Raw genomic sequence first — 22,598 nt, 5'->3', positions numbered from 1 at the left:
GTTGGGCACGCAGTGGCGCGGCTTGGGCGTGCAGTTGGGTCCAGGCGGCGCCGTTGCCCTCGGCCTCCCGCAGGGCCTGGCTCAGGCCGCGCAGCCGCCACACCAGGCGCAGTACCCCGCGCACCCGCGCGTGCACTTCGCCTAAGCTGGGCCCAACGTGAGTGCGCTGCGGCACCCGGCAGGCCCGTCGCGGCGTCCCGAACGCCGCCTCCAGCCACTGCCGGTCACGCAGGCGCTGGAGGACCGCGTCCCCGAGCACGTCGGACGGCCGCGGCGCCTCAGGCCAGCGCGGGTTCCAGCGGCCGCGGGCACTCGCCGGCGTAGGTCCCCGGGATGGGCCGGCACTGGGGCTGCGACGGAGGCAGTGGCGGCGGCGGCACCGGGTGAATGGCGACGCCGCAGCCTCCACCGGAGGCTTCCGTGGGGGCGCGGGGCTGCAGAGACAGCGGAGGCTGGAGGAAGGGGGCGGAAGCCCCCGGAAAAGGGGCGGGCCGCTGGGGAAGAGGCGGCGGTGGCGGACAGCTAAAGGGAGCCGGAGGCGGCGGCTGCGTGGGCGGTGGGCCCCGGCGAAGAAGGGAGGCAGAGCCATGTTCTCCGCGGAGGTGCTCTTGATACGGGGCTTCTTTTTTTTTTTTTTTTTTTTTGTAGAGACAGAGTCCCACTGTACCGCCCTCGGGAAGAGTGCCGTGGCGTCACACTGCTCACAGCAACCTCTACTCTTGGGCTTACCCGATTCTCTTGACTCAGCCTCCCCAGCAGCTGGGACTACAGGCGCCCGCCACAACACACGTCTATTTTTTATTGCAGTTTGGCCGGGGCTGGGTTTGAACCCGTCACCCTCTGCATACAGGGCCGGCGCCCTACTCACTGAGCCACAGGCGCCGCCCTTTTTTTTAGAAAGTTCTAGACTCACATTTCTAAATGTTCCCTCCCAGTGTCTGACTTTGTTTTTCTGGGAAAGAATGAGAAGATGGTCTTCTTATGCAAGAAGACATGCAATCATGTGATGATTTTTGTAAATTTGATTCTTAGTAGACATATACTATTGGCCTGGCTTTGATCTGGAAGTGTGTAATTAGTTTAGTCAGCATATCTGTGGATCCAGAGTAGTAAAGGTACACTAGTTGCAGATGTTCTGGAAGAGTGAGGACTAGAGCATTTTTCCAGGGCTCTGATACCTTCACTGTCTTTACTGCTCATTGGTTCCACAAGGGCCACTGTTTTTACTCTTTGAATCTGGGTTTATAGTTAGGCCTGCTTGCCCCTTTCTTCCCATGTACCCATAGAATCTCTGAGTGACTTCAAATGTCCACTCAAACCAGCTGCAGTTCCTTAGCCTCATCTCTGCCAAGATTTCATTGTAGCTTTCAGTCAAAAGATAATTAGCGAAGATAAACATTAATTTTTGAGTTATTCGTGACAAACGTCAACCTTATTGTTCTTGTTGAAAATTTGCCTTTAAAACCTTTATTTTCTCAAAGTTACCTGAAAAGACTCCATCTGTTGAATGCTTGCACATGATTAATATATAAAATGTTTACAGCTAGAAGGTCTGTTGCTATATAGCCGGGTAAAAATGATGTGGCAATATAAAAAGAAATGAAAATTTAACTTGACAATGACTAGGAGTAGATTTTGAGTGTCCTCAACACAAAAACATATCTGAGGTATAACAACTATGTTAATCTGTTTGATTTAGCCATCCCAGAATGTATTCATACTTTACAACATATTATCATAAACCAGAAATATATACAATTTGTATTTGTCACTTTAGAAAAAAGACTAGTGTTATGGGTACATTTCATTACCTTTTCCAAAACATAGGCATTCTATTAGAAATTTATTCCTGTAGTCATAGCCAGGCACTCAAGTGCTGTGTTAATACCTAGAAAAAAATCAACAAGGAACCATTATGAAACAATAATCCTGTGATGACATTGCTTTATTCTGGAGTGGCAGTCACCTCCAAAATGTATGTTTTCATACACAGTGTATGAATGCTTGATGCTGTGTCACCATAGTGCTGCAAGGCAAGAGACATAATATTTAACAATACTCAGAAAAATCCTGTATCCCAGTATCGTATTTTTATATGTGTAAAGTAAACCTGAAATCTGACTTTGGTAGGATTGACATTATTAGTAGAACAGTGACGTAGTGCCCCAAATACAGCAATAGTGCATATATGTCCACAGTAGCCATTCAGTAACTATTTGTGGTCTATTGAGTTAGAGGAAAGGGAGTGTGCTGGCAGGGAGAAAAAGATAAAATGACACATTGAAGAAGAAGATGGGACTAAAGAAACTTCAAGTCAAGAAATTAGAGATCTGGCAAGATCTTTTAAGGTGTATATGCACAGCCTTGTTTTTATTTAAAAATCCTGTGAACTTGGAGCAGAACTCTAAATTCAGTCTAATGGTGTGATTTGAATCCTCTTAGGAAAGTAATACCTGCCCCTTTCCCTATAGTTTTATTATTTTGAGCATTCAAAATGAAACACATCACAACATTAAGTTTTAATGCATAAATGGTAAGATTTATTTTTAAGAAGTCACTTATGATATGAATGATTATCCTTTAGATCACAACACAGAAAACTTGATGTTATTTGAGTATACTTAAACTTATTGTATAAAGCCTGGGGAACAATTTTGTTGTCTTTAAGTATTGTGAAGTTTTACCAAACCTTCTCCTTTCTGGTATCCCTTTCACACTTTATTCAAATACTACATCCTATTAGTAATACACTGAGTAGTATTACTCCCTTCACCCAACAATGTAGAAATCTTGCAATGCTTTTTTTTTTTTAATTTTTATTTTTTTTTAAGAAAATGGCAGGGAATATTTGGCAACTGAAAATTCTGTGATTAAAAGAAATCTTATTTCTTTCTTTTTTTTTTTTTTTTTGTACAGACAGAGTCTCACTTTATGGCCCTCGGTAGAGTGCCGTGGCCTTACAAAGCTCACAGCAACCTCCAACTCCTGGGCTTAAGCGATTCTGTTGCCTCAGCCTCCGGAGCGGCTGGGACTACAGGCGCCCGCCACAACACCCAGCTACTTTTTGGTAGCAGTTTGGCCGGGGCCGGGTTTGAACCCGCCACCCTCGGTATATGGGGCCGGCGCCTCACCAACTGAGCCACAGGCGCCGCGCAAAAGAAATCTTATTTCTAAACTATTACTTGGAGGTCATATTAAAATGTTTGCATAATGGATCACCATATAAACATTTATTAAAGTAGAAATGAATATTTTTCAGGAAGTGAACCTTTTAATGTTAATGATGGGTTATTTGTGTAATTGATTTCTAATTTATTTTTTATTTTCTTTTAGTTTCATAAATTGTATTCATTTTTAAAATAATAAAATTGTGCACATGGATCTGCAGTGAGATTGGACATTGACCTTAAGTTTTATCAAAAATGGCATTCTATTGATTGTTTAAATGATCATGATATTTAATTATTACAGACCGCAACTGGCTTTTTACCTTCAATGTCAAATTGTACCCATCATGTGCTTCTCAGATGACTGAGAGTATCACCAGGTACTTTATATTTGCATGTTTAAATTAATCTTTCCATAAAGCATTCATTTATTTCTAGGAGCATAGTAGTAATTTCAGGGTTGAAAACTAACAGTTTTCATTAAGGTAAGCTTTAAAAGCTTCTTTAGAATTGAGTAATCCCAATTAGCTTGAAATGTTGTCAATTTCAAAAAATTTTACTCCCTTTAGCTCTAGGATTTCCATTTGAGAAATGGAAACATAAAAAAAGATATAATGGGAAACGTTGTTTTCTATGTGGTCTTTTAAAAAGTCACTGATGTTTAATCTTTGAAACTTTAATACTGATGATTTTTACTTTAGAGCTCATGTATCTGTACACTAGTCTCATATAAACAAAGGTGATACAGAGATAGAAAAATGAAACTATTTTTAAAAGGCAATTGAACTGGTAATTTTTTGTCCCCTGACCCCACCCAAACCACCAAACTAATTAGGCTTTCCCTTGTAGAGTCAACAGCTATTCCAATTCCATCTCTGAGACTGTGTGGGCTATTAAAACATACTCCACTTCAATTGCAAGTAAAGGACTCAGTTTAGTAAGAAGAGAATATTTACTGTTTCTGAAAGAATTTGAATGATAACTACAGAGTGTTTTCCTTTTTGTGACAGTCATTTTTATGTACAGTCTTTTAAAATGGCTTATCTCTTGGCCAAGGTCAACTGTGTGCAGTGTATGTATTTCTGAGAAACTAGATGGTCTTATGGAAAAAAATGCTCATCTGTGGTTCCTGTGTCTTTGATGCTCTGCTAGGCCAATTTTGTTGCCAAGTAACAGGTTAGAGAGGTACTTTAAAGAGTGCACAACAATGACTTCAGAAAGGAATGACAGGCTGGGTGGTCCATAGCTCAGTGAATAGGGTGCCGGCCACATGCTCCGGGGCGGGTGGATTACAACACGTCTCGGGCCTGCTAAAAAAGAAAGAAAAAAAAAGTTGCCAGGCATTGAGGTGGGCGCCTGTAATTCCAGCTTTTTGGGAGGCTGAGGCAAGGGAGTTGCTGTGAGCTATGACACCTTGGCACTCTACCAAGGGTGACAAAGTGAGACTCTGTCTGAATTAAAAAAAAAAAAAAGGAATGATAAGAGATTTCTTCCTAAAATTAGATAACTGGTGGGTCTTTCTTGTTCTTTCTTTCTTTACCACTTCTTGTTGATTAGGAATGTACTAATTAAGCTTTGATTGGATTCTCTTGAGTGAGTCAATAATGAATGGGAGCTTTTGTTATGCACAATGAGCTGCCTAGAGCACAAAACTGACCCCTTTATATGTGTAGAAGATGAAGCTTCCCCATAGGAGCTCCTGGAGTGCCTGTAAAGAATGCTTGCAGTTGGGGCATTGTGACCCAACACACTCTCTATATGTATTCTCCTTGTTGCAGTAATTTTGGGGGATGATCATGATTACAAGTTTATTGAATTGGTAAGGGCCTTGGTTTTCTATATCAACGGGGCTTTAACTGTCTGCCTGTCTAGTGGGAGAAAAGATACTGTTTACTAAGTTCACTGAAGACTTTAGTGGTATAGCCTGAGACCAATCACCTGCCTGTCCTTGTGGCCTGCCAACTTAAATGTCACCATGGAAATCATTCTCATGACTTGAGTGAGCATTTTGAGGCAGCCGAGAAGACTATTTAGAGTAATGTGTCATAGCACTGTGTGAAATAGACGGAGTTAAAAATTCAGAAATGTCTTGTCATTTTTATCTGAAGTTTTTAGGACTTAGAGGTATGCTTTGAAAATGGGATGGGAGCTATGTGAAAAGCAACAAGATGGAATCTTTGTGATTGGGTTATAAAAGTATGAGAAAGTGTGGTAAACTAGCACCATTGCTGAGAATCTGAGGCTAACCAGGAACCATAGTTTAAAATTTAATTTTCTAAAGTAAGTACTCTGATGCTCGTATTGTTGTATGGGTCGAGGAAGCATCTACTCCTCATTCTAAATAGTGTTCCTGCAAGCCACAAAAATTCTCAATGTTAGTGATAGAGACACAACTTCTATTCTTTCAGAAAATCATCAAGCATTGTCATGTAGCAAGTACTTTGTTACCCGTGGACAGGGATGATGATGATGAGCAGAGTCCCTGCCCTGCCTGATGAAAGATTTGGGTTGTAATTCAGGTGCAACTGATCTAGATTGTGTGCTGGGTTGTGCCCCCAAACCTAGGTCAGGCAAAAATGTCCATAAAGTGAAGCTGGCCAGTTGCTAATAGGAACGGCAGTCTCCAAAAGATCTTTGGGAATGAGGGCGTGGCCATTGATTTCAGAGGGATGGGTGGTGACATCAGCAGGATCAGTAGTCTGCCTGAAAGGAAAAAAAAAATATTAATACACTTAAAATCTCTTGTTTCTGCATGTTACTTGGTGGAAAACAAAAATTCATTTTTTTTTTCCTTTTCAGATTCTTTCTTTCCGTGTAGTCCATCACTTGGAACATTAAATAAGAATAACTATTATTGCGAATAATTATTATAACTTCCTAAGTTATTGATTCCCAGGCAGGTATCTAATTAATGTTATGTAATTTTTACCCTTCCTTTCAAAAGGAGGTGAAGTTCTTCTCTTCTTATAGGTAGGAGATTCACCTTAGGCAAGTGAGTTAACATGGCACTAAGTCATAGAGAGCCAGCTCTTCCTGGCTCCAAAGCCCATGCCTTTTCTACTAAACTGAGTGAGGCACCTCTTTAGCTGGAGTGAGAAGACAAGTAAGGGCTGCAAAGTAGGGATTTCTTATAATTGTTAAAGTTCTTTTAGGAAAGAAAGTAACGTGAAGTGGGTAGAGATGATAAAGAAGGGTAACTTTAGCTTCTTCTAGCCAATGATTAAGACTCTCATTATTTTTAAAATTTGTTAACCTGCAGAACTTTGGAATGGCAAGTTAATGTTTGTTAACATTTTAAATCTAAGAAGACAATTGATGTGATTGGCATTTTTACTTTATTCTAACAGTAATCATCGACTATGACCAGAACAGCAGTTAAGAATATCCATTCTAGGGTTGGTGCCCGTAGTACAGTGGTTAGTTACAGTGCCAGCCAGGTACACCGAATGTGCCGAGTTTGAACCCACCCCAGGAAACCTAAACAACGACAACTGCAACAACAAAAGGCCAGGAATTGTGTCCAGTGCTTGTAATCCCAGCTACTTGGGAGCCTGAGGCAAGAGAATCACTTAAGCCCAAGAGTCGGAGGTTGCTGTGATGCCACGGTACTCTACCAAGGGCAACACAGTGTGAGTCTATATCAAAAGAAAAAAAAACAAACAACATTACCATTCTATTCATTAGCCTTTGAAACTCAGTTTCTGTAAATAAACCAAAGGTTAGGTGCCCAAGGAGTGAGACAAGGCTTCTTCATAGAGAATACCCTTTTTTCTATGGATATGAAGCGGGTCTATATTGTATATTTCTTTCCAAAGGGACATCAGCATTGAAGGATGAGAAGTGCTGCACTCTTAACTAATTATTTTCCCCTTTTCTCCCTGTGTTCCTCACAGATACTTCCTACGCCTCCAGATCCAGGTAGACATTGTTTCTGGGGGCCTGACCTGTCCCCCTGTGACTCGTGCATTCCTGGAATCCTACACCATCCAGGCAGAACGTGGAAAATATGTGGCTGATGAGGACATCAACAAAATCAAGCCACATACTGATTTTTATTTTGGGTCCATTAACACCGAGGAGATGAAGGACTTGCTGGTGAATTTCTACAAAGCACATATGTATGTTGTCGTACTTCCTGGAGGGAGACTGGTCATGGTAGATTTAAATAGGGTCTCTTGTAACACTTGGCAGACATTTGAGCACAGTTTTGGGGATTATCCAGTTTTCTTTTGGATAACCTAGCTCTGATCAAGCCAACCTGCACCCCCTGCTATCTCCTGTCATTGGTTTGGTGACTGTAATATGAGATCCTATGCTCATGTTCAAATTCTTCATTTACTGGATGAATGCACTTTTCCCTAGGACACCTCCTCTTCCTTTAACCTATACACACTGGAAACAAGCATATACACATACATGTTTGGCATTTCTATTTCTTCTGCCTTTTAATGGTTTTTAGTATTGTGGTAAAAAGCCAGGGAGATAACAAAGCATTGAGATTTGTAAATAAAAAAGAAAGGAGAAGGTATTGTGATTTGAATTAAAATTGTAGGTGGTGATGTATGCAGGAAAATAGCAACAGAATTGTGGAGGTGGAGCTGGGTGTGGTGGCTCACACTGTAATCCCAGCACACTGGGAGGCCAAGCTGGGAGGACTGTTTGAGCTGAGGCATTCCAAACCATCCTGAGCAAGAGCAAGACACTGTCTCTACTAGAAACAGAAAAACTATCCATACCTCATGGCTCACACTGTAGGTCCATGTACTTAGAAGACTGAGGCAGCAGGTTCACTTAGCCCAGGATTTGGAGGTTGCAGTGTGCTGTGATAAAGCCATGACACTCTAGCTAGGGCAACAGAGTGAGACTCTGTCCCAAAAAGAAAAAAAAAAAAAAAAAAACCTGAAGAAACCTAGTAATACACAGATGTTACTTTGTGCACACAGGATGACTCCTTTGGCTTAGCTAAAAGATGACTTAAATTACATTAGTAATTCAATACCATATTATACTTTGGGAATGTTTCTATCTGTGTGAAAAGAGAATGGGTTTTTACACAAGTTTTTAAAAGCCTAGCTATACAATTATAATTTGTTCTGTTATTTAAAATTGTAGATTTATAGGGTGATGTGTGTGGCTCAAAGGAGTATGGTGTTGGCCCCATATGCTGCAAGTGGTGGGTTTAAGCCCAGCCCCGGCCAAAACCTGCAACAAAAAAGAAAATTGTAGATTTATATAATACTTGTAAACGTTGTGCAAGAAACTTTCACATATTAGAAAACAGGCCACATTTTTTGACTTTTCTTTAAAAAATAAATACAACATTTCACTCTGAAAATGTTACTGTGGTTTAAGTTGTAATCAACAGGCCTTTATTGTGTAGTTCTAATATGAATTATGAGGTACTAAAATGCTTGGGGAATATAAAGATTAATGAGACATGGACTTGTTCTCTAGGAGCTTAAAATTTGTTGAGTTAGGGTTAAGAATAGAAATATTTGTATTGTGGACAGAATGTGATTATCTATCATAGGTATAAAATGAAATGCAATTAATTTCAGTGTTCATTATGGTCAGTCCTAGCAACATAAAAGTAGGGAGTAAGAATTTGTCTATTTTATAGAAATGAAGTCACTTAAAAAATTCTCTGTTAACTTATACCCATTAATTCTGTGGCTTTCTTCACCAGTAGAAATAATAAAAATCAACTCTCTTAACATACAAATCATAAAGGTGGAGGTATGTGACTCATTGCTGTTAGCACGTTAAGATGAGAGGATCCTTTTTATTTACTTTTTTTTTTCAGAGATAGCGTCTTAGTCTGTCATCCTTAGTAGAGTGCCTTGGCGTCACAGCTCACAGCAACCTAAAACTTTTGGGCTTAGGCTATTCTCTTGCCTCAGCCTCCCAAGTAGCAGACACTACAGGCACCCACCACAATGCCTGGCTATTTTTTGTTGCAGTTTGGCTGGGGCCGGGTTCAAACCCACCATCCTCGGTATATGGGTCCGGCGCCCATTCACCAAGGCACAGGTGCTGCCCTAGATGCGATGATCTTAAGAGAAAAATACTAGAGTTGAGAGTTGAGTCTGTTTTTCCATTTCCTAGTCTTCTGCCAACTTTCCTGGGTTACATCCTCTACTCCAAACTATCAAATCTTAGCAACCCCTGGCTCTGTTTTGAACACTTCTTTTTTGCATGTATTCATAGCAACCATAATAATGTTTCTTTTTATTCTCAGTCGCATAGCTTCAGCAGAAGCTGATTATCAGTTCATAGAGCACGCCAGGGGACTGCCTATGTACAGCGTTCATCTGCATGAGGCCAAGGTACTGTCATTGTCATGGAAAGTAACTTCACTCCAGTGTGTTCACTGAAATTTTCCCAGGACTCTAGCTTTAGAATGGCCTAGTTTCATAAAAAAGAAAGAGAGAGAGAAAGGAAGGGAGGAAGGAAGAAAATCACGAAAGAATGGCCTAGTTCACTATTGGAAGAAGACTGTTGGCTTTCACTTGAGGGTTTCTAATATTTCTGCGGTTAATCATGGGGTTTATGGTAGTGGGAGGACCCATTTATGCTCTGCCTACTTCTTTTCAGTAGTCTTTTTAATGAATACCTTTTCATGAGTAGTTATTCTAAGCACAACTTGTCAGCCTTTTTTACCTCTTATCCGGTTTATAGTGAGTCCCAGCTTCTGCTAGGTGAAGTGCTGTGTCTGCCCCCACTCCGTCTCCCACATTTGTATTAGCAGAGGGGAGCAGATCTCAGTAAACCTAACAGGGCTGAGGTGGCACAGTTCTGACTGCTTCCAAAAGCTTCTGGGCTGTGAATTAGCTCTAGCCTTGGGCTCATTCCTATAAGTCTGTTTTGTATTTTGTGAAAGATCAAGTACACTGGCCCAGGTTCACATGATGAAGAACCCTCAGTCACATGTGAAAGGTAGTAAGATCACGGAATAAGGAATAATGGAGCACTAGTTATGATCCTGAAGATACGATTTTGAATGCCATAGTACTGAACAATAAAGTCCTAAAGAAAAAATTTCTGAAAAAATAATTACAAAAAATTAAAAACATATTTATTTGTATATTTAAAAGGGGTTTTAATTGAGAAAAATATAAACGTGACAGAATACTTCATAGGCCACTTCATACAATAAAATAGGCAATAATATACCTATTTTTGTCAGCATAGATACTCAGATATTCTAGTGAAAGTCACTTCGATATAATAACAGTTATGAGTAGGTGAACCCTATTCATCAAGAAATGAAAATGAAATCTGTAAATGCATAATTCTATGGTTATCACTAGTGACATATGTCACCTATTTCATGATTCTAGCTTAGGTAATTACATACTGGGAGAGAGTCAAGGAAGAGAATGGGAGCCCAGGTGAAAGATGGATTTGGTTTTGAGAAATGTGTCACATTCAGTGGAATTTACTGAGGGAACCCACAGTTGTGAGCTTTGAAAGGACTCTGTCAAAACCAACCTGCAGTTTAGCAGCCCAGGTTGCATGATTTAGGAAATCTCTAGGAAAGCTTCCACTGAAACATAGGTTTCCTTTCTATGCCTCATATTAATAATTCTTAAATTATTAAGGTTTTCAATGTTTATGATAATAAAAATAGTGGCAAACAACAAAATAACAGGCACTTACATGTCTTCAGATGAAAATAAGCACTGATAATACTGTGATACATTTTCTTTTTTGTTTTTTTCTGAGATCTGTGAGCAGTTAAATTCTGATGTCTTTCTATAATAGGTTAGTACTCTGAATATCATTCTTCTTAGGCTTTTATTTTAACTTTCTTTATAAACATTTTTTCATCTCACTAGATGATATCTGGCAGCATCATTTGTAACTACTAGACGTGGTGGATCTTTAATTTTCAAACTATTTTCACAGTGAAAATGCTCTCATACAATTTTAATTTTTTTAATATTGCAACAAAAAGCAGAGTGTAAAGAATGACTTACTTAATGCCTTATATTATTAAGTGGTCTCATCTGCCTGCTACCTTTGGATAAATTCTAGTAGAAGTTGAAACAAATCATCCGAACATTTAACTGTTTTTCAGCTCATTTCCTATGTGATAAGGACAGTCTGCTTTAGCCAAAACTCAGAAATAAGGAAGGGAGGAGACAATAGATTTGGGTCAAAAAAAGACCTCCCAAGCACATTTCTCTTTCTCTAAACCCTACTATGCTTGCCACATACAAATCTTGCATCTTGTGATCATTGAGAAACCAGTTCTCAGATTACAATGTCGCAAAGCTTCAAGATATTTGTTTTTAAATGTTATATCTTAGAAAGAAAGCTAAAAAGTTACAGGCCCTGTTATAATATCAGTGTTTGCTTTGTAGTTAAGAGCAGAAGACTAAAAAACTCAAAGTAATCACCATTGTGTTTATTAGCTATTTGATTTGTTAGATAATATTTGATGAGTAAGATGTTTGTGGCTTATTGAACAGACTGTAGCAATTGAAAAGAAGTTTTTATGTAGTTTATAGTTTTGAACCTTTTTCTATTTGTCCATTTTTCATTGTCTTGAGATCAGATTTATTTATTTATTCCTGTTAAAGGAGTTCTTTTCTTTTCTTTTCTTTTCTTTTTTTTAATCTGCCCATCTCAGCCAGGGCAATTTGTACAGTTTATTTTTTTCCTCTTAATAATTGTTTTATTAAATCATTATAGTGTACATTAATACATTTTGGGATACAATGTGCTGATTTTGTATACAATTTGGAATGCTTACATCAAGCATAAGTGAGGTTAACATAGCCTTCACCTCACTTACTTATTATGTTAAGACATTTTTACTCTACTTTTAATAGATTTGACATGTACCGTTTTAATATGCACCATAGTTGAGGTCCCAGAGATTACCCTCCCTCCACCAGCCTCACCCTGCCCCCCCCTTCTTCATCCTGGTCTATAGTTGTGTTTTGTTTTTTGTGTGAAAGTGTGAGTAATTATATATTGGCTTGTAATAGTAATGAGTACATTGGATACTTTTTCTTCTATTCTTCTTAGTAAAGTATCTCAAGAATGGAAGAAAAAATAATGTTACAGGAGTTCTTACTGGTGCATTCATGTTAGGATAATTAGAAGAGTCTGGAATAACAGGACTCTTGACACAGGTGCAAGCAAACCACAAAGCAGCACAAACCATCGTCTGTGGTCCCCCGGGCTGTGTCACCATCCCTTTTGACCTCCCCAGGTCTGAAGGGGGCAGAGCAGACTGCATACCTGAACTCAGAAGGCAGATGTGTGGAGATGGTTGTCTTGAGAGGAGCCAGTGTCAGAGGAACACAGGCAGCGTGATGCCACCATGCAGGGAGGGAATCTGAGTGTAAAATACTCTGACCTCCCCTCCATTTTTCTCCATGATCTCTTGTGAGAAATTTCCAAACCCATTTGGCAGCCAGCCATCAAGGGACCCGCTGTTATCCACATGGGGCAGCGTCCTGAGGTGGTGAGCAAGGCAGAGCAGGTGTTTCTTTTTAGACTTTCCTTTTCTGCCTTTGCTGCCCGGTGGCAGAACTCACATATGAGGGGTTAAGACATGCTTTTCCCCTTTTACTCCCTGGCACTTATCTTGAATTTCTATTCACACAAATGTTAATAATCCTAAAACCATGCTGTAGAGCAATACCAAAATCAACCAATTTACTTGAATCTGCATTGCCCTTATTTTTAAGTCAGCTAGATGGCTTCCTTGTCCTGTCCAAAAGATTCCTTTGGACTGGAGATGTCTTGTGCAGTGTTTCCACTTGGGTTGCTTCCTCTCTTGTGGTGAGAACATGACACCATGGGCAATCTTCCACCTTGCTCCCTGTGGACGTGGGCAGGGATGGTTTTGGCAAAGGCACTTGGGCACATGCACCTGATTCACTCCACCTTTTTATTCTATTCCTAGAGAGAGTTGTGGCTGCAAGCACAGGGTGAGTAAAATAATAGACTAGATTTTTAAAAACATGCTTGGGTTGATCTAATATAGTTTTGTTTGTATGAATTATTCAAGTATCACAGCAGAGAAATCAATTGGCATTAACTTCCTCGACCTGTGCTTGTATTTTTTAAAAGACATGTAAATTCTGTTGAATTTTTCTTAGTAAAGGTAGTCAAGATATTATGCTTTATGAAGTGACAGGTAGACGGAAGATGGTGTTTGTTTCAGCATGTTTTTCTGACACCTTGTTCCTCCTATCATTGACTTTTAAGAATGTGGATACTTTTAGGTAGCATTCTTTAATTTTATATTTCTTTTTTCAGTTTGGGACTACTAAATGGGTAGACATGATATTTCTTTTATCAGTTTGGGAATAGTATAGAGGTAGACATGATTTACCCCTAATACGCTTTTGATCACTTCAGTCAAAGTTAAAAGTGTTCTGCACCCCAGAAAGGGGCATTATACCAGTTAAATGTGAATTCACCTAACCCATCTTCCCACCTCCTATCTACTGGGTTTCGATTGAGTTTTACTTCCAGATGTGCACCTAAGTTTGGAATTTTATATGTCATGGATGAGATCCAGTTCTCCCCTAAAGACCATGGGGATTTGTATACTTTATAGATTGTGCATTTTAGACCCTTAGCACTACTTGAAATGTGAGGAGGCAATTAGTCACTTTGGCTGTCCATTGATTTAGTTTTCTAAAAGCTCTTCAGGCTCTTTGTTATTCTCAATTGTCATCTATTTTAAATGAAAGCTCTGGGGGAAAGAAAACTATGAAGAGCTTCATTAATAGTCTTTTAATGTATGCCAGTCAAAGGAATGCTTGTTGAGAAGTGAATGTCAGCACTCTGACTTATTGAAAAAGTTATTCAAAGACTTCAGAGATTTCAGTGCAATTTTCTGTGGTGGATTTGTGCTTTGTGAACTACTGACATCATTTCAACAGCTTTATCTGAATTAAATAAAATTCACATAATTTATTTATCTGAATAAATAAATACTTCAGGGTGATTTATCTGAATTAAATTGGCCTCAAATAAGATGGTAGAGTGCATCTTAGGGTGGACTAACAGATGATTTCTAATGGCTTGAATAGCCTTCAGGAAAGCGTATTTTATTTTCTTTAACTTCAGGATAGTTGATACAGTTGTTTCCTTTCTTCCTTGTTATTGTTCAGAGCTGGAGAACATATGTCTTATGGCTTTTGAAGAATATTGTGTCCTAGGGCCAGGCGTGGTGTCTCATGCCTATAATGTTAGCACTCTGGGAGGCTGAGTTGGGTGGATTGCCTGAGCTCATGGGTTCAAGGTCAGCCAGAGAAAGAGTAAGACCCTGTCTCTAAAAATGGCCAGGTCTCCTGGTGGACGCCTGTAGTCCCAGCTACTTGGGAAGCTGAGGAAAGTTCATTGCTTGAGCCGAAGCATTTGAGGTTGTTATAAGCTATGACTGACCAGGGGACGCTACTGAGTGTGGCAAGGGGGGACTCTGTCTCAAAACAACGAACAAACAGAAAGAATATTGTGTCCTATATTCATGTTGCAATAACTGTTTGGCAAATCAAATCTGAGTCCTTAAGATAAATAGATTTCAGATGTGACTATGTCTTACAGTTTCTATTAATTTGTGTACTATTACTATAATTTAAATACAAAAGCATTAAGTTGCCATTCTTTCTTTGAGAGAGCTCTTTAGCCTCTTGATTATATAACTTTGACAGCTCTAATTATGGTTAATTGGGTTATTCTTTGCAGAACATCAAGCTGGGCGTGTCTGGCAATGGCGTGTTCATCTATAAGGAAGAGCTGACGTTCTGTTGCTTTGACTGGGGTAACATCTCAAAGGTCTCCTGTAAGGGCAGTGAATTTTTACTGAGAGTGAGGCTTGAAGAGGTAAGCAATCGTTCATCACCGTTGGCATATCTAATCGCTTGCGTCAGTTTGCTGCTTTACAGCCTTGAGCTAAATAAATTCTTTCCCACTAAAATTTTAAGAAAATGAATTATTTTCTATTCATTCCATTATAAAAAAGTCAGTCTTTTTGATGATCAGCCTACATATACATATTTTGCTACTAAAAACACACACACAGAGACATGCACAGAAAAAGTCATAAATTCTTAGCACACAGTATGGAAGGAACAGTAGGTTTTTGTTGTTAAATTAATTCAGTGGTGGAGATGAATAGGAATGCAATAAAAGGAGTTTAGTGGACACAGAAGTTGGTCGGTTGGTTGATGTTGAATAACTTCTACTTGATTTTCATGGAAAATGGTGTATCAATCTCTGAAAAGTCCATTTTGTATGAGTACATTAGATATACAATATTTACCTTTTCAAGAAGAAAGACTTTTTATAGAGCCATCTAAATCCATGTTTCTCAGTAGCTTCTCATTGCCTTTTATGGGAATATGCTGATAGATTTTGTGTATTTATTCCAGATGAACAAATTTGATGGCACCATTGCATTTCAAATGCCAAGTCCCCAGGCAGCCAAAAGGTTCTGGAAGGAGTGTGTGGAGCAACATACCTTTTTCAGGTAATTTTAGAAATGTAGTGTGGTATTGTCCTTGGTAGCCTCTACTGATTTAGAGACAGTAACAGGGATAGTATATTAGGTTCATCCACCCTGGTGTCCTTGGGTTCTCTCTTCTACTCTGTGCCTTATCTCCTTTGTCTGCAGTCCCTTCCATGTCCATTTTTGTGGCCTAAAGCCCTGTCTTATACTCAGCCATTCAGGCCTGAGTCACTCTGCAGCTGTCCAGAAGTCCACTTCCTGACTCAAACCACTTTCCTCCCACCACTACCACACTGTCCTGCACCTTCTACCTTTTTTCTCTCTACTGTCACTCATCTTAGCTTCCGTTTAGATGATCTTGTCAGCTCCTTCTTGGCTTAACTTCTTTCCAAAACCAGCCTGAGGCCTGTCATCTGGCCTCCTGGCTACATCGTCAGAACAGTCCTTACTTTCTCATGCCCAGCCCTGTCTTCACATTGACCTTCCCAGTCTGTTGGTCCCGGATGAGTCTTTGTGCTGACTGTACCCCTTCTGTACCTGTGCTACCAGTTCCACCTTAAGCAGCACAGTGATGGCAACACAGGCAAAGTATTCTTTGTAACAGAACCTAACACAATTCTGAGGATTAGTGCTATTCCAGATAAGTAATTCACAGCATAAGCCAGATCCTCAGTGGAACTGGACAATCAAGCAGTCTTTTTACTTCCTTTGCCATTCCAGATGTCCATAGTCATCTTGAGTTCCTAGTGCCCCCTGCCACTGTCCTCTGATGCCGTCCATCGTGTGGGTCACTGACGGTATGCTTGTGGGTCGTGACTGTTCTTAATGTCGCACACCCTCTCTTTCTCCCCTTTTTCCCTGACCTGAGCATCATTCCTCCTCTCCAACTAGCTTTCATTCTTTTCCTCATCTCCTGTCACAAAGAGGAGATAGCGATTTCTATGCCTTCATCCCGCATTTCGTGCCTCATAAAGAATCCTGCTTTATACAATAAAATTTTTACGCTCCATTGCATGCTTTTGGCTTCCTTGCCCAATAAAAATATTCATGTCTTGATTTTTTAGAAACAAATTCCTTTGACTAACTATCCATCTTTAGCTTATGTCCTATCTCCTTTCGTACTTCTCTTCAAGGACATCTGTTTACATGTAGTTTCCTTATCCTTCTTTTATCCATTTCTGCAGTTTTCTATCACTGCATTCTACACAGCTTTGTGTCTAAATCATTCATCTTTAAGGTCTTTGCTCTGGGCTTGGGGCTAAGGCTGTTCTACCACACACTAGCTGTGTGACTGTGGTAAGTGGCTCAGCCTCTCTGAGCTCCAATTTCATCATCCATCTTTGGTGATAGCCATAATATCTTCCTGATAAGATTGCTCTGAAAATCGAATGAGGATAAAACACTCAAAGCAGAATTATTTTTAGTGGTTCATACAGATTATCTTCATTATAATTATTACCATTATTCTTAGTTTGATAACATAACACAGTTTGTTATTTTGAAAGTGAGTTATCAGCTGGCACAAATTACTCCTTTGTAAAATTAAAATAACCCATATTTTGGAGACTACTCATCCATATTTCTTTTGAAGGAGAAATGTACCTCATAACAAATCTTCGAATCCATCTGACTCAGTTACACTGATCTGATAATTCTTTGATGAGTTGATAATTTCTCCTGGTAGCTATGACCAATTTCTGCTCAATTCCAGAGTAGCCTGTTTTCTATAAAGGTAGTAAATGACATTTATGGCACAAATGTAAGACAGATGACAGCAGCTTTTGCTGTGCAATAATGTTAATAATAGCAATAATTCTTTTAGAAAGGATTGACATATGCTAACATACATTGAGCATTGCTTGTTGTCACACACAGAAGTGTTTGGTTTCTATTACAATGATTCATTTATTTCTCAGCCCAGGCAAGGCAGCTGGTGCTTATAGGCATGTGCCTGCAGAAGAACACAGCAGCCAGGCACTGAGCAGAGATGGAGGCCCAGCCCTGTGACTCTAAAGCCCACACTTTCCACCACTGTGTTGTCCTCTTCTTACATTCCTCTAGCAAGAGTTTCTGAGATATGTTAGCATTATTCTCCTTCATTATTTTTGCTAATGTACTATGGACTCCAGTGTAAAATTAAACCAATTTGATCCTGCAAACCATTGAGATAATGGTTAACAACAGCCCTTTTAACATTTCAAACTTTGTATAGCATTGTATTATGTAACAAAGCTATGTAAAACAGTATAGATAACAAAGAAAAGGCAAATGTATTTTGTCTACAGAGCTCTTTGAATCAGATCAGTGGTTTTTGTTTTGTTTTAGATAAAAGGGCAAAATGATTTTTTTTTCCAGAGAATTATAGAGGCTTGCAGATTGAAGTCATTAAATAAACAAATCTTTCTGTTGATAGTAGTGGAATGAGAATATAATAAAGCTGCTTCTTGTGATTGGGTATGTAATGGAATTGTAAGGGCTGTACAAGGATTGTTTTAAGGTTTATATCAAACCTTTCCATATGGAGAGAATGAGGAACAGAAGAGCTATGAAACATGCCCTAAGGTAGTAAGTGGTGGATGTAGAATTCACACCCAGGTAGTGTGGCTCCAAGTGTTTGTAAACATATCCAGGATGTTATACTGCTAAGTTGTATTAGCTTAACATTAAACTATCTCTTAAACTTGGCATTGTAGGGCCGGAGTAATCCCATGTGTGTTGGTGACACTGGTGGCTTCATTTAGAGCTCTGTGGAAATACTTGTATTAGTTAAATGTATGATTAACTTTAGTAAATAAGTGGATTTTTTTTTTAAATCGAAACTGAGTCTCTTTATTTTGCCCTCAGTGGACTGCCCTGGCATCACAGCTCATAGCAACCTCAAACTCCTGGGCTTAGGTGATTTTCTTGCCTCATCCTCCCATGTAACTGGGACTACGGGTGCCTGCACAATGCCTGGCTAATTTTTTGTTGCAGTTGTTATTGTTGTTTAGCTGACCCCAGGCTGGGTTCGAACCTACCAACCTCGGTGCAGGTGGCCAGCACCATAACCACTGTGCTAAGGAAGCTTTGTCAGATAAGTGGATTTTTAAATATTCCTCTATACTCCATAAAAATCATTAATGATATTTGATTTATAATGGCAATATTTAAAAAATTCAAATGGTCATGTACTTCTTATGTATGAATTCCTTTTTAATGCATCATTGATATGCACATCTTGCTCAAGGCCTTTAAACTTTTTATAAGTTTAGTCCTTTTTAGTTATTTTTATCATCCCAAAGTGAAATGATAGATGTCTTTAGTGATTCTGATGTTACAAAGGGAGTCTTGTAAGAAGTCTAAATTTCTGCAGTTCCAGCATTCTCATGGGAGACTTTTCAACGCACGATTGGAAGCACTGGCCATTGGCAAATTGCACTTCTCTGTAGCATCACCTTTGTTTCCTTTGAAAAGCAGGAAACACCTCTACTACTCTCCATGAATAGACACAAGCCAGGAAAGCTAGAGTGTACGGGTTCTTCTTTTATCAATTACTTCTGATATGCTGTTTGTCCAGGTGAATAGAGTTGATGGAGTATCCCTTCTTGTATTTATGACATTTAGACTCACCTGGAATTCCATAGCTTTCATTGCAGAAGATTTCTAAAAAATCCTACTGAAGATCTAGTAATACTTGAAATGGTAAAGAGCTCTTTAAGAAATCACTCTCTTTGGGCAAACAATAGGAAAATTTTGAAAGAGCTCTCCATATTCTTGTGTTATTAACTGAAGTCTTATTTAATGAATTGTATAAGAGTTGTGAGACTGTCTTTGTTTAGTAAGCTCTTGATCAGATAATGAAAACAAAATAATGTCCATTTATTCCAAAAAGATTGTCTAATTTACTAAACATAAGCTTTTACAAAAGTCTGGATATATTTGGCCTCAAGGAAATTTGAATTGTACTGTGAACCCAGGGTTTAAAAAGTAGAATTGTGCTAACAAGACAGCATCTTGCGTCCTCCAGTTGAATCAGTTGCTTCTCTGCAGAGCAACTCTGTGTTGTGTTCTTGAAGTATCAGTGCATGGAGCCAATTCCCAAGTTAGGTGTTTTTTCCCAGAAGAAATAGACTTAAGTATTAAGAAACACTAATTGTAATGGACTGCTACTTAGCATGTACAGCTGGCAGGAAGAATTCAAGTGGGTATCTATGGAAATGATTTAATCTAATACAAATAAATAACCTTTGATAAACAGTGACAACCTCTGCTCCTTTGCTTAGGTTGAGAAAGACATCTCATTTGTGTATCCACGAATGTAAATTTACTCACACTATTCCTGTCATAATGCTGTCTGTTTAGGAGCATTTATAATGTTCTTTCTCATGAGAAAGCTTAGGTAGCATTGTTTTTGAGATATAATCTAATTAAACTATGTAGTTTTAAAGTTTCTTTAAGCCCTCTCATCTAACTTAGATCCTTTCTTTCCCGTATAGGCTGGAGCAGGCACCTAAAGCCAGATTTCTCACCTGGTCCAAATTTCAGTACAGTGGCCGGACCCTGGCACAGGTCTGCCTGGCAAACGCCTTCATCTGCTGGGAAACACCAAAGGTTAAGCGTACTCCTCCCATGTACATCTATGCACCTTTCATTGAAGGTAAATACATTTATGATACTTTCGGATTTCACTTACCTTTCCTGCAACTAGTGAGGTTAGAAAATATTGATATAGTTAACAGTGTCACCAGAAGCACTATAAAGGGATAGCCATTCCTTTCCTTGAGTAAAGAAAATGCTCATTACACATATTCACAAGGAAATAATTTTGTAGTGCTTTGAAAATGTCATTCTAAATATACATTCTCTTAGTTCAAATTGAACATCCCAAATCTGAAATCCAAAGCGCTCCAAGGTCTGAAACATTTTGAATGCCAACAGGTGTTCAAAAGAAATGGTCACTGGAGCGTTTTGGATTTCAGGTGTTTGAATTTGGGATGCTCTGCCAGGAAGTGTACATAATGCAGGTTTTCCAAATCTGAGAAAATCTAAAATCTGAAACATTCCTGGACCCACACTTTTGGATAAGGCATACTCAACTTTGTTCTTAGTGAACAAAAATATTCCTTAAGATTTCTTGCTTATGATTTGTTAGACTTGATTATGGTGTGGTTTATTTGGTTCAATTTCTAGAACTTGGATTTAATGATAAATGAACTTGAATTAATAAATGAAATCCTAAGGGCTTTTAGCATATGCACCTTACTTCAAATTAACATAAAACATTACTACCATTATCACATTTTTGAGTTAAAAAAAAACTCCTACTGAAGCTTATAAGACTTCCCATAATATGAAATGTTCATTGTTTCAAGAGAATAATTTTAAATACAGCATTTTTACAAAAAGAAAGTAAATCAATTTATTTGTTCTTCAACCCAAGGGGAGATATGTTTAAATGTGAATTTTTTTCTATTGCAATTATAATCAGCTACATATTTGTAGTTTTATATGAGTTACACATGGAAATAAACCGATGTTACTTCATATGTGCATCTCATTACCTGGTCTGCTTTGGGGTTAATATGTTTTCTATAAAAGAGTTAAAAATAGATTCATATTAGAATGCCTTATGAAGGACTTAATTTTTATTTCTATGTAAGAGAAAGTGATTAGTATGGACAATATTCTACCTGAATAAATAGTTTTCCTACATTTTTCATTGATTATTCCCATTTATATATATATGTATATGTACACATAAGTTTGAGACATATACTTATATATGCACAGAAATGTAATGTCAATTTTGAAATTTTATTTTAATACTGTTTATTAGCAGAAATCTTTTTGATTATTTCTTGATATGTTTTAGAATAAGTAACAACTTATATTTTAAATAATTAGGTAATATAGACCAGATACTGCTAAGAGAGAAGACAGCTCTCTCATTAGTGCAGTATTGGCATCCATTCGTCTTGATCTATTTTTCCTAGAAAATATCTTGATGCAGGTGGACACATGCAGACAGATCTATCCTAGAATTTGTTGCTGGGCATTTTTGTATATAGTTATTAAATCTTGATTCTGGTGAAGCTCCCATGTAGTATCATGAGGCCACATAAAAACTATACAAGGCCAGGTGCAGTGGCTCACACCTGTAATCCTAGCACACTGGTAGGCTGAGGCGGGTGGATTGGTTGAGCTTTCGAGTTCAAGAATAGGCTGAGCAAGAAGAAGACATCATTGCCACTAAAAATGGAAAAAACTAGCCAGGCATGGTGGCACATGCCTATAGTCCCAGTTACTTGGGAGACTGAAGCAGGACGATGGTTTGAGTCCCGGAGTTTGAGGTTGCTGTGAGCCATGACGCCACAGCACTCTACTCAGGGAGACAGAGCGAGACTCTGTCTCCAAAGAACAAAAAGGAAAAAACATAACTATATAAGAGAACCATGAACCATGCTTCAAACAGATGTCCATACTTGCAAATAGTAAGAACTGAAATTCAGTGACTTATACTCCCCCAACTAACAGGCAAAATGTAAAGGTATATGGCACTCCTTTCGGGTGTAGAACACAACTACAACAGGGACCTTACCTAACTAATGTAAACACTATAACCTAATCATTTGTACTACAGTATTAATCTGAAAGAAAAAAAGAAAAAGAATTATGAATGTACTACATCTGTCAGAATATCTTTTAGCTCATTACTAACTCTGCGCCCCTTTTTAAGGAAATAAAAGTGCCATTCCATGTAAATATTTTACAAGCCTTACCTCTTTACACAGAGAATTTACGCAAGTGCTGAATCAATGAAGTCATTGTTGTTTAATGCCCCATGAGAAATTATTGCTCTTTCTGGAATTCTGTTTTCAGCAGTTATTTGAAACTCTGAGGCTCTGTAACTACTATACGGTGAATTTTAGTGTTTAAGAGAACAATAACACAATGGATTTTTTTCTCTTTGTATA

General features: G+C 38.7%; 1 protein-coding gene across 3 annotated transcripts in view; it reads left to right on the top strand.

Moving 5' to 3' along the window:
- Window positions 1–22,598, top strand: part of LOC128578952 (protein 4.1-like) — a 128,074-nt gene that overhangs the window by 142 nt on the left and 105,334 nt on the right. The window contains exons 2-5 of one of the 3 annotated variants that reach the window (XM_053581292.1): window positions 3,472–3,547; window positions 7,061–7,285; window positions 9,406–9,493; window positions 20,121–20,281. In XM_053581292.1, coding sequence (XP_053437267.1) covers window positions 3,528–3,547; window positions 7,061–7,285; window positions 9,406–9,493; window positions 20,121–20,138 — 351 coding nt within the window. In that variant the 5' untranslated portion in view covers window positions 3,472–3,527 and the 3' untranslated portion in view covers window positions 20,139–20,281. Of the gene's footprint in view, window positions 1–3,471; window positions 3,548–7,060; window positions 7,452–9,405; window positions 9,494–15,600; window positions 15,667–20,120; window positions 20,282–22,598 lie in introns of those variants that run through there. The other 2 variants (XM_053581291.1, XM_053581290.1) reach the window with 2 other exon arrangements.

This window comes from Nycticebus coucang, chromosome Y (genome assembly GCF_027406575.1).
Source record: "Nycticebus coucang isolate mNycCou1 chromosome Y, mNycCou1.pri, whole genome shotgun sequence".
NCBI classification, from domain to species: domain Eukaryota; kingdom Metazoa; phylum Chordata; class Mammalia; order Primates; family Lorisidae; genus Nycticebus; species Nycticebus coucang.
Note: the sequence above shows the minus strand (reverse complement) of the source record. Positions and strands in the feature narration are given on the sequence as shown.